The sequence below is a fragment of the Suncus etruscus genome, chromosome 4 (genome assembly GCF_024139225.1).
Source record: "Suncus etruscus isolate mSunEtr1 chromosome 4, mSunEtr1.pri.cur, whole genome shotgun sequence".
NCBI classification, from domain to species: Eukaryota; Metazoa; Chordata; class Mammalia; order Eulipotyphla; family Soricidae; genus Suncus; species Suncus etruscus.
The window spans coordinates 119,023,227-119,042,490 of record NC_064851.1 but is presented as its reverse complement, the minus strand read 5'-3'; the positions used below and the strand labels follow the sequence as shown (position 1 = coordinate 119,042,490).

Genomic DNA, 19,264 nt, shown 5'->3' with positions numbered 1-19,264 from the left:
GATGAGTGAGACTATTCTGTGTCTATCTCTCTCCCTCTGACTTATTTCACTCAGCATAATAGATTCCATGTACATCCATGTGTAGGAAAAATTTATGACTTCATCTCTCCTGATGCTGCATAATATTCCATGTATATATGTACCACAATTTCTTTTTTTTTTTTTTTTAAAGTATAGAATGTTTTATTGAAGAAAAAAGAAACAAAATAAAATTTTGTAAAATTTCAAACGAAATTGAATTAAAGCAAACAAATAAACAAAATAAAACAAAAACAAAGGAGAGTTGGAGTAGAAAGTGAAATGGAGAGCAATATGAGTGTTAACGAAAGAAATAATTGAGGTCTCCTTGGTACTAACATATAATTGAGAATATCTTTTAGGGAACTTTTGCATTTATAACTTTTGTGCTGCTCTCTATAATTCTAGATATTACTTTTTGTTTCAATTAAACTTCTTCATATGTTTAGTAATTTGTTGTTGTTGTTTTGGGGCCACACCCAGTGATGCTCAGGGTTTACTCCTGGCTATGCGCTCAGAAGTCGCTGCTGGCTTGGGGGACCATATGGAACATTAGGCGATAAAATCGTGTTTTGTTCTAGGCTAGTGCCGTCAAGGCAGACGCCTTACCACTCCACGCCACCACTTCAGCCCCATTATTAGTAATTTTTAAATGATTTCTTTATCATTTAAAATGATGCTCAATTGATTAGAAAAGTGACAGTAAAAGCAGTAACCATTGGGGCCGGAGAGATAGCACAGCAGTGTTTGCTTTGCAAGCAGCCTACTCCAGGACCTAAGGTGGTTGGTTTGAATCCCAGCGTCCCCTATGGGTTCCCGTGCCTGCCAGGAGCTATTTCTTTTTTTTTTTTTTTTTTTTTAATTTAATTTTTTTTTTTTATTTAAACACCTTGATTACATACATGATTGTGTTTGGGTTTCAGTCATAAAAGGAACACCACCCATCACCAGTGCAACATTCCCATCACCCAAGTCCCAAATCACCCTCCTCCCCACCCAACCCCCGCCTGTACCCTAAACAGGCTCTACATTTCCCTCATACATTCTCAATATTAGGACAGTTCAAAATGTAGTTATTTCTCTAACTAAACTCATCACTCTTTGTGGTGAGCTTCCTGAGGTGAGCTGGAACTTCCAGCTCTTTTCTCTTTTGTGTCTGAAAATTATTATTACAAGGGTGTCTTTCATTTTTCTTAAAACCCATAGATGAGTGAGACCATTCTGCGTTTTTCTCTCTCTCTCTGACTTATTTCACTCAGCATAATAGATTCCATGTACATCCATGTATAGGAAAATTTCATGACTTCATCTCTCCTGAATTTCTTTAGTCATTCATCTATGAAGGGCATCTTGGTTGTTTCCAGAGTCTGGATATTGTAAATAGCACTGCAGTGAATATAGGTGTGAAGAAGGGGTGTTTGTATTGTGTTTTTGTGTTCCTAAGGTATATTCCTAGGAGTGGTATAGCTGGATCAAATAGGAGTTCAATTTCCAGTTTTTGAGGAATCTCCATATTATTTTCTATAAAGGCTGGACAAGGTGGCATTCCCACCAGCAGTGAATGAGAGTTCCTTTCTCTCCACAACCCTGCCAGCAGTTATTGTTCTTGTTCTTTGTGATGTGTGCCAGTCTCTTTGGTGTAAGATGGTACCTCATTGTTGTTTTGATTTGCATATCTTTGATGATTAGTGATGTGGAGCATTGCTTCATGTGCCTTTTGTCCATTTGTATTTCTTCTTTGAGGAATTGTCTGTTCATTTCTTCTCCCCATTTTTTGATGGGTTAGATGATTTTTTTCTTCTTAAGTTCTGTCAGAACCTTGTATATCTTAGATATTAGCCCCTTATCTGATGGGTATTGGGTGAATAGTTTCTCCCATTCAGGGGATGGGATTTGTATCCTAGGCACTATTTTCTTTGAGGTGCTGAAGTTTCTCAGTCTAAAATAGTCCCATCTGTTTATCTTTGCTTCAACTTATTTGGAGAGTGCTGTTTCCTCCTTGAAGATGCCTTTAGTCTCAATGTCATGTTGTGTTTTACCTATGTGTTGTTCTATATATATTATGGTTTGGGGTTTGATATCATGGTCTTTCATCCATTTGGATTTAACCTTTGTGCATGGAAGTCGGAGTTCGCTTTTTTGCAAGTGAGCGACCAGTTGTCCCAACACCACTTGTTGAAGAGGCTTTTCTTGCTTCATTTTGCATTTCTTGACCTTTTATCAAAGATTAATTTGTTGTATGTCTGGAGCACATTATCTGAATACTCAAATCTATTCCACTGATCTGAGGGTCTGTCTTTATTCCAATACCAAGCTGTTTTAATGACTATAACTTTGTAATACAGTTTAAAGTTGAGGAAAGTGATGGTGATGTCTCCCATATTCCTTTTTCTAAGAGTTACTCTAGCTATTCACAGATGTTTATTGTTCCAAATGAATTTCAAGAGTGTTTGATACACTTCTTTGAAGAATGTCACTGGTAACCTTAGAGGGATTGCATTAATTATGTACAATGCTTTGGGTAGTATTGGCATTTTAGTGATGTTAATCTCCCAATCCATGAGCATGATATGTATCTCCATTTAGTGTCCTTTTACTTGAAGCAGAATTTTGTAGTTTTCTTTGGATATGTTCTTCACCTCTTTGGTTAAGTTGACTCCAAGGTTTTTGAGTTTGTGGGAAACTAGTGTGAATAGGATTGTATTTTTTGTTTGTTTTTGGGCCACACCCATTTGATGCTCAGGGGTTACTCCTGGCTAAGTGCTCAGAAATTGCCCCTGGCTTGGGGGGATCATGTGGGAAGTCGGGGGATAGAACCATGGTCCTTCCTTGGTTAGCGCTTACAAGGCAGACACCTTACCTCTAGAGCCACCTCTCTGGCCCCAGGATTGTATTTTTAACGTCCATTCTTTTCTATCATTATTGGTGTAAAGTTGGGCATTGATTTTTGCATGTTAATTTTTGTATCCAGACACTTTGCTATATGAATTTATTGTCTCTAGAAGCTTTTTGGTAGAATCTTTAGGGTTTTCTAAATATAGTATCACGTCATTTGCAAACAGTGAAAACTTGATTTCTTCCTTTCCTATCAGGATGCCTTTGATATATTTTTCTTGTCTAATTGCTATAGCAAGAACTTTCAGCACTATGTTGAAGAGGAGTGGTGAGAGAGTGTAGCCTTGTCTTGTACCAGATTTTAGAGGAAAGACTTAGTTTCTCTCCATTGAGAATAATATTTGCCATTGGATTGTGGTAGATGGCCTTGACTATATTGAGAAAGTCAAGGCCATCTACCACAATCTAATGGCAAATATTACTCTCAGTGGAGAGAAACTACAAGGTCCAATACCCATTCTTGATAAAAAAAAAAAAAAAAGAAAAACTCTCATCATGATGGGAATGGAATTATCAAATGCTTTCTCTGCATCTATTGATATGATCATGTTTTTTCCTTTTTGTTGATATGGTGTATTATGTTGATTGATTTACATATGTTAAATCATCCTTGCATTCCTAAATAAATATTACTTGGTCATGGTGTATGACCTTCTTGATGAGGTGTTGGATCCTATTTGCCAGAATTTTGATGAGGATCTTTGCATCTGTTTTCATCAGGGATATTGATCTGTAGTTTTCTTTTCTTTTCTTTTCTTTTCTTTTTTTTTTTTTTTTTTTTTTTTTTTTTTTTTTTTTTTTTTTTTTGCAGCAACTCTGTCTGATTTTGGTATCAAGGTGATGTTAGCTTCAGAACAACTATTTGGGAGTGTTACTGATCCTTCAAGTTTATGAAAGAGCCTGAAAAGGATTGGTAGTAGATCCTCTGGAAAGGTTTGAAAGAATTCATTAGTGACTCCATGTGGGCCTGGGCTTTTGTTTTGGGGAAGACTTTTGATTACCATTTTAATTTCATCAGAAGTGATGTGTCTGTTTAGATATGCTAGAGTATTCTGGTTTAACCGTGGCAAATTATGAGTCCAAAAATTTATCCATTTCTTCTCGGTTCTCATGTTTCATGGGATAGAATTTCTCAAAATAGTCTCTGATTACCCTTTGAATATCTGCAGTATCTTTAGTAATCTCCCCCCTTTTCATTTCTAATCCCGTTTATTAAATTTCTCTTCTTTTCCTTGTGAGTTTTGCTAGTGGTTTATCAATCTTGTTTATTTTTTCAAAGAGCCAACTATTGCTTATGTTGATCTTTTGGATTGTTATTTTGATTTACATTTCATTGATTTCTGCTCTAAGCTTTGTTATTTCCTTCTGCCTACCTATTTTTGATTCCTTTTGTTGATCATTTTCTAATTTTAAAAGTTGTGTCATTACGGTTTTTATATAGGACCCTTCTTTCTGATGTGTGCTTACAGATCTATAAATTCTCCTCTTAATACTGCTTTTACTGCATCCCCTAAATTCTGTTAATCTGTGTCTTCATTGTCATTTGTTTGCAAGAATATTTTATGGGCCAGCATGTGATCTATCCTGGAGAATGATCCATGTGCATTGAAGAAACATGTGTATCCAGTTTTCAGAAGATGGAGTGCCCTATATATATCTACTAGACCACTTTCTTCCATTTCTCTTTTCAGAGTTTTTATATTCTTGTTGAGTTTCAGCCTGGTTGACCTATTAAGGGGTGACAGGCTGTGTTGAGGTCTCTCACTATTATTATGTTGCTATTGATATCTTCTTTCAGATTTGTCATCAATTGTAATACTTTGCAAGTCCCTCATTGGGTGTATATATGTTAAGAGTGTGATTTCTTTCTGTTGTACATATCATTTGATTAGTACATAATGTCCACTTTGTCCCTTAAAACTTTTCTGAGTCTAAAGTTTGTGTCATCTGATATTAATATGGTCACTTGCAACTTTTCTGTTAATTTTTTATTGATATCTTTAAACACCTTGATTACAAATAAAAATATGGAATGTTTCACGAATTTGCATGTCATCCTTAAGCAGGGGCCATGCTAATCTTCTCTGTATTCTTCTAATTTTAGTATATGTGCTGCTGAAGCAAACACACACTTTTTTTTTTATTTAACCAACTTTATTACATACATGCTTGTGTTTGGGTTTCAGTCATGTAAAGAACACCATCCATCACCAGTGCAACATTCCCATCACCAATGTCCCAAATCTCCCTCCTCCCCACCCAACCCCCGCCTGTACTCTAGACAGGCTTTCTATTTCCCTCATACATTCTCATTATTAGTATAGTCTCATTATTAGGATAGTTATTTCTCTAACTAAACTCATTCCTGTTTGCGGTGAGATTCATGAGGTGAGCTGTAAATTCCAGACCTTCTCTCTTTTGTGTCTGAAAATTATTATTGCAAGAATGTCTTTCATTTTTCTTAAAACCCATAGATGAGTGAGACCGTTCTGCGTTTTTCTCTCTCTCTCTGACTTATTTCACTCAGCCTAATAGATTCCATGTACATCCATGTATAGGAAAATTTCATGACTTCATCTCTCCTGACAGCTGCATAATATTCCATTGTGTATATGTACCACAGTTTCTTTAGCCATTCATCTATTGAAGGGTATCTTGGCTGTTTCCAGAGTCTTGCTATGGTAAATAGTGCTGCAATGAATAAACACACACATTTTTAAGGGAGTTGTTTGCTTGGATGATTTTCCTCCAGCCTTTGATTTTGAGTATATGTTTGTTCTGACTATTCATATGTGTTTCTTGTAGATAGAAAAGTGGTGGATTCAGCTTTTGATTCATTTTGCCACTCTGTGTCTCTTAACAGGTGCATTTAGTCCATTGACATTGAGAGAGATAATTGTCATGGAATTTAGAGTCATCTTTATGTAGAAGTTTGGTGTATCTGTTGGTCAGTCTTGTCTTAAAGTAGACCTTTCAGTTTTTCTTTTAAGGCTGGTTTTGAGTCCGTAAAGTTTCTGAGCTGTTGTTTATCTGTGAAGCTTTGTATACTTCCTTCAAAACAGAATGTGAGTTCTACTGGGTGCAGTATTCTAGACGAAGCATTCATATAGTTGAGTTTTGTCACTATGTCCCACCACTGCCTTCTGGCCTTGAGGGTTTCTTGTGACAGGTCTGCTGTAAATTTTAAGTATGCACTTTGAATGTAATTTCTCTCTTTGATCTTGATGCTTTCAGTATTCTATCTCTATCTGTGAATTTGTCATTGTGACTAGGATATGTCTTGAGTACTTTTCTTCTGGTCTCTTTTAGCTTTTACTCTTATGGCATGCAGGATTTGGTTGCTTGCTGTCCTTAACTCTGGAGGTTTCTCTGTAATGATGTCTTTAACTGTTTGGAATTTTCTGATTTCTGCCTTTGTGGTCTGTTCAGCTGTATCTATATGCTTTCTTCGAGTTCTATGATTATCCTCCATATTTCTTCTCTGAACTCCTTATCTGAGAGTCTAACTAGGTGGTTGGGACTTTTCGGGTCATCTGAGCTGCCATCTTCATTCTCTATGTCTTACATTGTTTACCCATTGTCATGCTTCTTGTGGGTTTTTCCTACGTGTTATGGTGGAGTTCATTTGCTAGAAGATGCACTTGGGCTGCTCTACTTCACTTCGCAGCTGATCCTCTGGCCTCACCCTGCTTGAGGTCACCTCTGTCTAGCAGCTTCCTCCAGGCCTTCTGTGCTGGGATTGGTCTCAAAGCCACAGCAATGATCAGTCAGGTGCCCCTTGCAATGATGGTAGTGGCAGCTTTAGGAATTTCTTGTCCCCATTTTATAAGTTGAAGAAATTGAGGCTGATTATCCAAAATTCCAACAAATGAATTTCACTTACCTTCAAGCAGAACCACATAACTTGAACCATCTTGTTCTGCCTCACAAATTGAGGGAGAAATAATGGAGTGCACCAAGACCAAACAATCGTATGAACATTGAGTAGAAATAAAAAAATGATCAGACTTGAACACCAAACACAAAGCCAATTACAACAGAATTGATACCCTATCTACAATAAGGCTAGACAAAGAAGAGGCCACTTACACTAGCAGCCCCGGGGGTCAAAGTAAGGGCTATATGGGATGTATGTTGGGAACAGGGGTGAAGGGAGAACAACATTGGTGGTAGGAATGCCCCTGATTCAATGTCACTATGTACCTGCAATACTACCGTGAATAATTTGTAATCCACTTTGGTCAAAATAAAAATTATTAAAAAATATGCAAAAAAATAGCTTTTGTCTCTGCTGAACTGCTAATTGAAAAGCAAAGTGATCTGTCTGAATGCTTTTGGAAAATGGTCTGTGTCCTTCTTACCAACTTTGCTTGTTTGAGAGAAGCAGTATAGTACCTAACTTCTCCCGAGTGATTTTGTGATCTTTCCTGATAGTTGGTTCTCTTTCCTTCCAGAGGAAATCTGTACCCTGGTGATCGCAGAGACTTTCCCTGAAGATGCAGGGATCTTCACATGCACAGCACGAAATGATTTTGGATCCGTAACCAGCACTGCACAGCTGCTTGTCACCTCAGGTATGTGAGGCTGAAACATTCCACAGGATTTCAGAAAGCACACATGATGAGCTACTGCAAGGGAGAGACAACACTTAATGCCACCTACTAACCAGAAATTGTGCTCCATCCAAAGGCTTCTGAGATCAAGAGGTGCCATTCTTGATCTCAGCAGTATCACCAGTGAAGATCTGGAGATAATTGTACAAAGAAATTTTTTTTCATTCACATTTCAAGCTTCAGCATCTCAAACTTAAATTTATCCAATTTTTTCCCTAGAAAAATAGCCAAATATATTTGGAAGAGGTATGAAGATCTAAGAGAGCATATTGTATTGAGTGGGTTGTAACTTTGATGTGAGCAATATATAGCAATATACTCTGCTTTTAAAATCAATATTTAAAAGTGTATTTTTTTTAAAGAATCAGAACTTCCAGGGAAATCAGCATGAAACATGAAACTTTTTCCTTTTTTTTATTTTTGTAAAATTGCAATGGACTTTTTTCTGCTCTTACCAATAAGTTTTGATTTATTTGCAATGCTTCATTTGTTACTTATTTATAGAGATTTAAATACATCTTTGGCCAAGACTGGTGTATAATAGGTAATTGATAAATTGTTTATGTACTGCAAGAAATATATAGGGAGAGAGCCATGGAAAAACACTTTTTTGTTAGAAGAGAGGAAACTTGTGCTAGATGGCAGCAGAGGCACAACCAAAATTAATTTAGGGCTGTGGAGTAGGGATTGTAAATGCTTTCCTTCCAAGAAGCCTGCAGTTTACTTTTAATGGTGAAACTATTTCTGCAGATGAGTGCTTTTTGTTTGTCTGTTTTGTTTTGTTTTTAATAATACCTTCATGTAAACACCTTGATTATAAACATGATTGTAGTTGGGTTTCAGTCATAAAAAGAACACCCCCCTTTACCAGTTCAACATTCCTATCACCAGTGTCCCCAATCTCCTCCCCACCCCCAACCCCTGTTTTCGAGACAGGCATTCTACTTCTCTCACTCATTGACATTGTCATGAGAGTTGTCAGTATAGTTATTTTTCTAATTGTACCCATCATTAGTTATGGTGAGCTTCATATCGTGAGCCAGTCCTTCTAGTCATAGTTGAGCGCTTTTGTCTATTGACTTATTTGGTTTAAAATACGACAAAGAATCAGGTCTTTAGCTTCTTACCTCTTAAGGGCATAATACTCATCATTCCCACCATCATCCAGTGCATCCCATAAACCCCAAAAGACACACTACTCATTCCTCCCACATGCTTTCTTTTTTACCTTTTGTTTTGTTTAGTTTTGTTGTTTTTTGGCCACTCCCAGTGATGCTCAGGTGTTACTCCTGGCTATGACTCAGAAATCACTCCTGGCTTGGGGGACCACATAGGATACTGGGGGGATCAAATCGTGGTTCCTCCTAGGTCAGCTACGTGCAAGCAAATGCCCTATTACTATACTATTGCTTCAGCCCCATGCCTTCTTTTTTTTTTGCACTGATGAAGGGGAGCTGTTCTTTACATGAACAAAACCAAACTACAATCATATTAGTAATCAAGGTGTTTAAATAAGTATATTAATAAAAATCTGTTTAAAAATAGTTGAGTAGAGGAGGAGAAACATAAATATGAAAGGATGGGGGACAGGGGCCAAGAGGTCTCTGGTACATTGGTGGAGATGCACAAAACAGAACTAAATACCTAACCAGAGTCACAGTAATGAAATCATAGATCCAAACTTTAACAATCTAAAATAAAAATGGGCCTGTTATGCTGGCAGGTTGGGGAGCAGGGAAGGAGATACACTCTGGAAAAATTGGTGGAGAGAGATCAACACTGGTCAAAACATTATATGTCTGAAACCCAACTATGAAGAACTTTGTAAATCACAATGGTTTCAATAAAAAAATTATTAATATTTTTATTGAAACCATTGTGATTTAAAATGTTATTCACAGTTGGGTTTTAGACATACAGTGTTTCAGCACCAATCCCACCACCAGTATCAACCTTGCTCCACCAATGTTCCCAGAGTCCATCCCATGACACCAGCAGCTGGCCCAATCTGCCTACAAAACAGGCCCATTTTTAATTTTGGTTGTGAAAGTTTGGATCTCATGACTTCATTATTGTTAACTCTGGCTTGGGTATTTAGTTCTGTCTTTCTTAATACCACCAATGCAACTGAGACCCTTTGACCACCCACTTGCCTTCATTTTTTCCTTCAATAACGATCATAGTTTTTCACTGAGTATAGAAGTACATTTTGTTGTTTTGGGCCAGATTCTTTGCTTTAGTTATTTCCCCTTGAGTGAAGCCATTCAGTAATTATCTTTCACTTACTTGCTTATTTTACTTAGTATATCTACTCAGATATTAATCATTTTATCCACCAACATTGTATTTGTACTATTTTAAATACCAATGAGTATTCTATTGAGAGTACTGCCACAATTTCTTTATACAGGTGATAGGACTTTAGGTTGAGTCCATGTTTGGCTATTGTGATTAATGCTTCTCTGAACATAGGGGTGCAGAGACCTTTTGAATGAGTATTTTTGATGAACATTGGCATACAATATTTCCCATTTTCATCTAAGCTAAATCACTGTGGGCCAAATAGAACCTACAAATATTAGCAGGAATTTAGTTTATTTCAGTAAGCATTGTTTTAGTACATCCCAAGAGTTCTACTGGGCACTAGGCAAGGTGAGGAATCCAAAATTGACATGATCTTAAGTTTTCAATTCAAAGCTTTCTATTGAGAACAAATGAAAATTTTTTTTGCATTTGAATTACAGCTGTGACAAAGATCTGACATGTGGGTGGAAGTATCGGTGATATGTCATAAGACATATCACATAGATTCAGAAATTCGACTTTCCTGCCCTGTAAATTGACTATCACTTGCTGACCATTCATAAGTTTTAGAGCTTTTGTTCATGTTAATATCACATAGAAGGTATGTGTGTTTGACTCCATGGGTTGAAATATGAGAGGACAAGGGATAATTAGTGGCATTGTGAATTTTTTTAAACCAACTTTTATCTTTAGCTCTTGTTCAGCATTTGTTAATGACTTGGCAGCTGGTTTCCCCATATGGGGGCCAGATCTGGAAACGGTAAGTAGTTGTTCAAAACAAAGTTGGGAAAACCAGGCCATTAACTGCCTTCGCTTCTACAGAGACAAATCCAGCCAGCTTCTTTGTCACCGTTTCAGGCACAAGGGACTTTCAGATGAATTATGACAATGTGAAAATCACTGTTGAAAGAGTAGTATCTTACTCTTTCATCCCTTTCCTTTTCCTTAGCCAACACTGAAAACTGTGGCTATGACTCAATGGGAGACTCCAACAATGATCACTTCCAGCATTTTCCACCTCCTCCGCCCACTTTGGAGTCAAGTTCCTTTGAGTTGGCTTCAAAGAAACCAGCTGAGCTCCAGCAGGTGAACAGTCCCGAGTTTGGACTTAGCATGGCAGCCCTTCAAATGCAGTTCAGTTCTGCTGAGAATGAAACTAATGGAGTCCACCCTAGCCATGTGGTAAATGGACTGATTAATGGCAAAGCTAACACCAATAAATCTCTTCAAACACCAGCTGTCCTACTTTCACCCACTAAGGAGCCACCACCTCTGCTTGCCAAGCCCAAACTGTGAGTATTTTGGCATGGTTGTTTAATACTTTCTCCATTCTTACTAAATTTCCTCTCCAGTCTGGGATAACTTTTAGCATGGGCTCAACTATGTGGCAAGTTGCCTTTTCTGTAGGCACATTTTGCCTTGCTGATGTGACCTTGCTTCTAAATGGGGTCATTTAAAATGAAAGAAGGTAAGTAAGAAGACTGGTCAAAGCTGCCCTTTGCTAAAAGCAAAGGTTACAGCTGTGAAAATATCTGTGCATGATGAGGCCTTCCAGCATATATGGAGGATGTATTCCTTCCCCAGAGATGATGGGAAGAAGGGACTACTTTGAGCACTCTGTTTAAAGCGTTTGCAAATGTTTCAAATTTAAGAATCAGTAATGAAATCTGATAAAGATAAAGCATTTGGCGATTAAGAGCTGCTGGTGGAAATTCAGTGTGCAGAAACTGGGTTGGGGAATAAAATCACAGATAGGCTTCTCAGGAAGGAGTGCACCCTTCCTAGCTTTACTGACTTGGCCTTGGAATTTCATGGAACTGCATATTTCCATGAATACTGCCTTCATATTTGATATCCACTATTTTCTTAGCATGATAAACCTCGCAAGAGCTGTTTCTGTTGGCACCACATAGCTGAGTTGTTATGAATGGAGCCATTACAATGTCAGAGAGAGGCAGAAATCAATTAATTCAAGACGCTCTATCATAGCATAACAGACCTTGAATTACTGCCCTGATAGAGGTGGTGGAAATGTCAGAGTCATAGAAAATGTACACATATTCTACAAGGTCACATTTCCATGAGAATGAATTGGCCAGAATTTAGGAAAACTCTTTTATATTTCATCAAGCTGTCTGATGTTTTTGATTTGGGACAGGAAATAGAAGTAGGATAGAAATTATTCTTTACTTCCTTTGCACTACACAGCCTCCTCTCTCCTCTCTGGTCTCAATGCTAATGTTAGAAGCATTGGAATATAATATTCATGTTAGTTGTCACTTTATTGTTCACTAAGCAATGTCATGACCATTCTTAATCAAATAAGTCTGTCAAATGAACTCATAAGTTAAAAATATAAATATAAAAATATAAAAAATTATAAAAATATAAATAAAAATAAGTTAAATAATATAAAATTAAAAATATAATATTTTTACTCATAAGTAAAAATAAACTTCTGAATAATCTTGTACAGTTTCAAAATGTGGATCTATTATGAACCTGCAGTTAGTTTTATATTTGTTCCTGCTATTCTCAGCCAGGTAGTCAGTTAAGGGGCCAGCGTGGTGGTGATAGAGGTAAGGCATCTGCTTGGCAAGCACTAGCCTAGGATGGACCGAGGTTCCATCCCTCGGCATCCAATATGGTCTCCCAAGCCAGCAGCAATTTTTAAGTGCATAGCCAGGAGTAACTCCTGAGCATCAACTGGTGTGGCCCAAAAACAAAACAAACAAAAATACAAACAAAAAAACAGCCAGTTCAGTGCTCAGGGGTTATTCCTGGCTCCAGGCTCAGAGATTGCTCCTGGCAGGCACGAGGGACCGTATGGGGCGCCGGGATTCAAACCGATGACCTCCTTCATGAAAGGCAAACGCCTTACCTCCATGCTATCTCTCTTACCTCCATGCTATCTCTCCGGCCCCTTCTTTTCTCTCTTTATGTGCTCGCCATGTTTCTTATCTCAAGACCATGGCGTTTTTTGTTTGTTTGTTTGTTTGTTTGTTTTGTTTTGTTTTTGTGGTGCTTAGTGTTATTGTTGGAATCCTTAATATATATTTGACACTTCTTTTTGTAGTGGTGGAGTGTTTCACCTTCTTTTTCTCCTTTGTCTCTCAAACCGATGACGAGAACCTCTAGAAGAATTCCACTTATTTTCGGCGTATTAGACTTTTACCCCAGTTTATTACTTTTCTCCTCTTCAAACAAAACCACATAACTTGAACTACCTAGCCCTGCCTCCCAATTAGAGGGGGAAATAAGGGAGGCATCAGGACCAAACAGATGCAAGACTACTAAGTAATAGGATAGGTACAGAGGGGACCACATATTCTAGCAGCCCTGGGGGTGAGGGAAGAGGATATGGGAGATAGGACAAAAACGGAGGAGTAGGGAGGACAAACGGGTGATGGGAATCCCCTGATTTTATGTAAATATGTACCTAAAATATTATTGTCAACAATATGTAAGCCACTATGATCAAAATAAAAATTGTTAATAAAAAATAATTAAACAAAACAAAACAGCCAGTTAAATGTAAACAATATAGCACCATCACTTAGCATTATAACTAGGTACTTGGAAATGGCAACTTTGAGAGGAAAAATGCTTAAGGAAACCAGGTCCTCCAATAATGTTATTTCATTCAGTCTTTATAAAGCAAGGGTATAATTCAAGGGTCTGGCCTTGTGTTTAAAAGTGCAGGTATAGCTTTCATTCTCATGCTCCAGAAAGACTGAGCAAGTGAGATTAACTCAGTGACAGCCTTTTAAGAGATTAATTAATGCTCTTTAGCACCAACCTACAAAGTGAATGGCTACTGCTGGCCACATTTATCTTTGTATTTTTATTTATTTATTCATTCATTTATTTATTTATTTTTGGTCTTTAGGTTACACTTGGCACCGCCCAAAGGTTACTCCTGGCTCTACACTCAGAAATAGCTCCTGGCAGGCTCGGGGGACCATATGGGATGCCGGGATTTGAACCGCCATCCTTCTGCATGCAAAGCAAATGCCCAACTCCTCTGGTCCCTAATCTTTGTATTTTTAATATGTATTTAATGAAACAAAGACCAGTTTTCCTGGGAAAGAGTGACTGTGTTTAATTATTCAGGTTTAAATGTGCTCTTAATACACATTTGTGGCTGGCATACCATATTTTCCGGTGTATAAGACGACTTTTGAAACAAAAAAAAAAGTCAACCTAAAATTGGGGGTCGTCTTATACCCTGAGTATATCCCCAAAAATGTTTCAATATGCCGCTAACCGAAAATTGTCTGAATATTGCCACAGAACGAATTTTCCAAGTAGATCCTGCACCAATCACTGCAAGGCTGCTCAGACTGCCTTTTAACTCAGCCAATCCAAGCAGGCTTTTTATGCATGCAAATTAGACAATGTTCTGGACCCGAATCTACACTGTAAAAAGCCTTCTCAGATTGGCCAGAGTCAGAGAGGAAGTCTATTACAATCTAACCTTTGAACCTTTGCTTGTTGTGATTGGCTCACTGTGGTACATGAGCACAGGAACACATGCAGCACATGCAGCACGGGAACGTTCTGTCTGATACAGCGAATATAGGCCTAAACCTATGTTTTAACTGCAAAATTAGGGGGTCTTCTTATACCCCAGCCCGGTCGTCTTATACACCAGCAAATACGGTAAATTAGATATAAATCACAGGAGGACAAACACCAGGAGCTGTTAACAGGTATTTATATCCTTTCTTATCTAGGGAGTTTCAGCAGCTCTTCAGCTTTAATCTGCTTTACCTCAGTGCTTGTGTGTGTGTGACTGGGGTTGGGGGATGTCTTCCAAAGACAGACAAGACAAACTTGTGGTTCTTAAGAGGATGAGTCAAATGGAACCCAGGTTTGAAGGGTGACATCATTATTTGTTTATTAGTCAGACATTCAATATTAGATAAGACACAGGAAAAACAGACTTTCATGTTTAACACCCACATAAAGGCATTGCCCTCGCCTGTTTGTGAGGAAATTTAGGAGAAAACAGCACATTTCCTCAAAAAAAGACCTGGTAACTGAGTAATAACATTTGTCTAATTCAGGCATATGCACTCATGTATACAAAAATGCCCAGATCCTATGCCTTGGTGGACATTTAGGTTGTTTATATATTTGGATTATTGTAAAGAGTGCTGCAGAGAACATGAATGTCCAGATACTTTTTTGAACCAGTGTTGTCATTTACTTAGTATAAATACTCAGAAATTAATTATGAGTATTCTGAAGTTACTATTGAAGGATATATACAAATAATTTAGAATGGAATCTAACTTATTGATAATTGCTAACTACGGGTAACTATCAGGAAAATATCTTTCACACTTTTTTATTATTTTCATACATTGGAGAGAGATGAGATTTTTGCTTCCTCTTATAAGCAAGGAAAACCTGTGGCTGTCTCCAATCATTTTTATTAGCCTATGATTTTATTCTCTTTTATAAAAAGAGAGGCTTTTAGAGGCCCTGATAGCATTTAATACTTTGGAATCATTTGTAATAAAAAAAAATGAGACAATGAGAAGCAAATAATTAGATTTCAAGTAAATGGACTTTTAGCCTTGTAATAAGTAACTTAGAGAATAGTGTTTTTATTGGTCAAATTCCTAAAAAATAATTAAAATTAAAAAAAATTCTTATTTTTTTCTCTCCAATAGCGCTAATAGTGATCTTGGGGGGGGGGGGAATAAGTCAGAGTAAAATAAAAGATAGCAGGATCAATGCTTTCTTTCTCCAGTGAAGCTCAGTCTCCAGCTTTCTTAGCCACAGAAATCCTCCCTTCTTGGACCTGCAGCCTTCCAGGCTGTCCTACTGTTTAGTTTTGTTTTTTTGGCTCAGAGACATGAAAGGAGGCACTTTCTGAGGTCTCTGGCTCTCCCCAACTTTCTCTTTTTATTCAAGTGCACATCACACACTACCTGAAGTAGATCGTTCAGAAACTGCTAGATACCATGGGAATGGATTAGTGGGATCCTTACTGTTTCTATTGACCCAGAAGCACACTTAGACACTGTCCAAGAAAATAGCATTATAAATGAGCGTTATTTATGGGATTTGGTGTCTGGCATGTAAGGCTGGATCCCACTACAGGGAAAAGAAACATCATGGTGCTTTAATCATATTTTGTAACAGAAAACAGGGAAGGGCTAAACTTGAACCTTACTTATGAACTCTTATTCTTCTTGTTCAGAAGACACCAAATATGTCAGTTGTAGTCTACTCTGTAAATGATGCCAGAAGGTTCTAAATATAGAGCTCAGTGTGTTAATAGGAAACAAAATCCTTGCTTCTCTCTTTTTCTTGTCAAACACAGTCTATCAAAGGTACGGCTGTGCACAGGGTCCCCAGGAATGAAGCCTGGAAGGAAACTGGCAAATGCCAGCTTTAGTGGGTGATTTGAGAAGCTAAGAGAAAACTGTGGCCAGGTTTTCCACAGAGCTCCTCTCCTAAATAAGACCCAAAAATATATAAATAGCGATATGCTCTTTGCAAACCCCTTTTCTTTCTGCTTTATTTAGTTTGTTCTGTCTTAGGTGAGGGGGGAGTAGAAAACTAGGGAAGAAGCAGGTTTAGAAGTGAAAAGGGAGATTTAGAAGGGGTTGAAACCAAGGCCAAGTGCTTGTCCTCGGGAACAGGACAAGACAGCAGATAAAATAATGCTTAAGTGTCACTAGTGCCAAGGATATACACATTACCATAAAAGTCCATGGCCTTCAAGGGAAGGGTAATGAAATGTTTAAAAAGATTTACATGCTTAATCCACAGCTAATCTATAGATGTACTTAACTCTCTGCTTTTACTATCTCTTCTCTCAGCCTCTTAAAAAAAAATAACAAAACCCACAAAAACAGAAGCCAGTATCTTTATTTCTCATCTTAAAAGGATCAAATGATTTCAAGATAATTGGGCTTTTCGAAAGAGGGGCATTTTTACCTTCCATGCTTATATATTCAGCTAGCTCTTATACATTCAGCAGTTCTTATACATTCAGCAGTTCTTGCCTCAAGAGAGGAATATACCTCATCCCCACTCAGGTTTTAGGGTATCTTCTCAACCCAGTCTGAACTGATGAAGTGAAGTTACAACTCAATATTAATAAACAAGTCAGAGCCATATATACTGATTGGGTGTTTGATTTGCACACAACCAAATTAGGTTCCATCCCTGGCACCTTGTATGGTCCCTGAGACTGCCAGGAGTGATCCATTAATGTAAAGCCAGAAGTAAGTCCTGAGCACATCCAAGTGTGAACCCAATACACAACAAAACATTTTTTTAAAAAACAGTAGTAAACTCTACATAAATTTGAGAAATGACCCACATTGTTGATGCAAGAATGAGAGAATGAGAGGGGAGGTGTCAGAAAGGGGGGGGTGAGGAGAGGAGAGGAAGAAATAGCAGTCCATGGAACTCTTTATCAGTGGCTTAGCTGTGCTAAGCTTTCTATACTTTGAAGTTCCTTATAGTTTCTCCCTCATTCCTCAACATTAGTTTAAGTACAAGTTGTTCTTGTCTGGAATGCTCCACTCCAGGGAATGTTCTGCTTCCAACGAGGCTCCTTCAAAACTCAGCATAATGTCATCAGCTTCCCTAACCCCAGTCAAAGCCTGCCTCCCAGAAATCCTCCAGTGAAATATTCTCTTCAATTGCTGCATAGTGTGGAATTACTCCCAAAAGCCCTTTTGTGCCTGATTTTTGACTTGTGTATTGCTTTTCCTCTTACTGTTGTGGTAGTCTTTTAAAAGAAGACTCCATCACAGTCTCTCATGGCTCCCTAGAACAGGGCCTGACCAAGAGCAAATGCTCCAAAACCTTTTAATAATGACCGAATGAGCTAATGTAGACCAACAAAGAGGAAGGAAATGATTTCCCCTTCTAGAGCAACCCCATGTGTTCTCCAAAATTCTGTGCCTAAAGATTCTAACTGCAGTCTATTGCTCTACAATACTTTTCCAGCTGACATCATTTATTTTATAAGATATATATGTATATATACATATATATATATATATATATATATATATATATATATATATATATATATATATATATATATATGAAGGATTAAGTAAAAATCTCATAGGATAGAATCAGTGGGAAAGTTCACCCAAACAAATTTACTGAATTTGGGAATTCTTTACATTTATGCCTCATTTCTCCAGGGTTTTCCTGAAATTAATATCTTTCTTTAAAGCACTATGGAGAAAGCAAGGCTTCTGGAAGGTTTTGGAAGACATTTTCACTTTCATTGCCATTTTTGCAGTGTTATTTGACTACAATTCAGTCAAACTTAGGTTTCAAGGTGTGAGTATTTGACATATGAACATGCTCTTAGTACCAGACTTTTGAGAAAGTACTGAGAGCTTCTGTGTTACTCCCTTCCTGTCCTGTTTATTTTGGACCATGGATCACACTCAACACTGTGGCTTGCTCAGTATATTCTAGAAAGTTTAACCTTTTTCCATCCTTTAACCTCTTCTAGTTAGGTTCAAGATCTCACTATATTTACTTCTTGACTTTAGAATAGAAATGGTCTTCTAGGTTCTATGCTAGAATAATCCTTCCTTGGAGGTTTGGAAGTTAATGTCTGTGTGTAACACACACACACACACACACACACACACACACACACACACACACACACTGGCTTAGGGAAGATAAACAGGCAGCCAGAGAGGCACTACAGCAGCTTAAGTGCTTGCTTTGCATGAAGCTGGAGCAGATTTAATTTCCAGCCACCACATACGGTACCACAAATCTCACCATACATGATCCCTGAACATCACTCAGTATGGCCCCAAAGCCAAAAGGGTGGGGGTAATATAAGCAAAATATAATGGGGGTAAAATAAGTCACAAAATCAAAGAGATGTAAGAATCAAGGGATTGTGAAGAGCACCTTAGATAGATACTAACGTATTTGAAATTGTAGCCTTCGTAGTACTGAGAGCACAAAGATGAAAAAGACAAATACAACATCTTTGAAAAATTCATAATTCATCCCTTGGTTTTAAGAGCTTTAGGCAAGAACACATACACATCAATCCCCACTACACAAATGTTGTAGAAAAATAATTAATCCCCAAATTGAGATCACTGAAATTCTAATGTCTTCCACCCTACCTTAACGCTTGGAAGGTAAGTCATCCAGCTTTTGATTCCAAAAGTGTAGTAGTAGAATTCTGATGAAATGTTATTTGTTATCTGCTGCATGTAGTTAAATAGTAAATTGGTTTAGAAATAATAAGAGTATAAATAGAGGGACTAAACCTCTTCAAATAATACTAAGAAGAGGTGCCAAAGTGGTAGGACATTTGCCTTGTATGCAGCCAACCCAAGACAGACCCAGGTTTAATTCCCAGAAACCCATATGGTCTCCAAAACCTGCCAGGAGCGATTTCTTAATGCAGA

At 37.7% G+C, this 19,264-nt stretch overlaps 1 protein-coding gene and 1 non-coding gene across 2 annotated transcripts in view; one reads left to right on the top strand and one right to left on the bottom strand.

The window, feature by feature from the left end:
- The window catches only part of PALLD (palladin, cytoskeletal associated protein), a 463,024-nt gene that overhangs the window by 239,194 nt on the left and 204,566 nt on the right, over positions 1-19,264 (top strand). The window contains exons 8-9 of the mRNA XM_049771290.1: positions 7,368-7,487; positions 10,780-11,122. Of these exons, the coding sequence (XP_049627247.1) occupies positions 7,368-7,487; positions 10,780-11,122 (463 nt within the window). The remainder of the gene's footprint in view (positions 1-7,367; positions 7,488-10,779; positions 11,123-19,264) is intronic.
- Positions 4,935-5,041, bottom strand: LOC126008455 (U6 spliceosomal RNA). Its single transcript, XR_007495785.1, has one exon. It is a non-coding gene; the product is annotated as a U6 spliceosomal RNA (small nuclear RNA).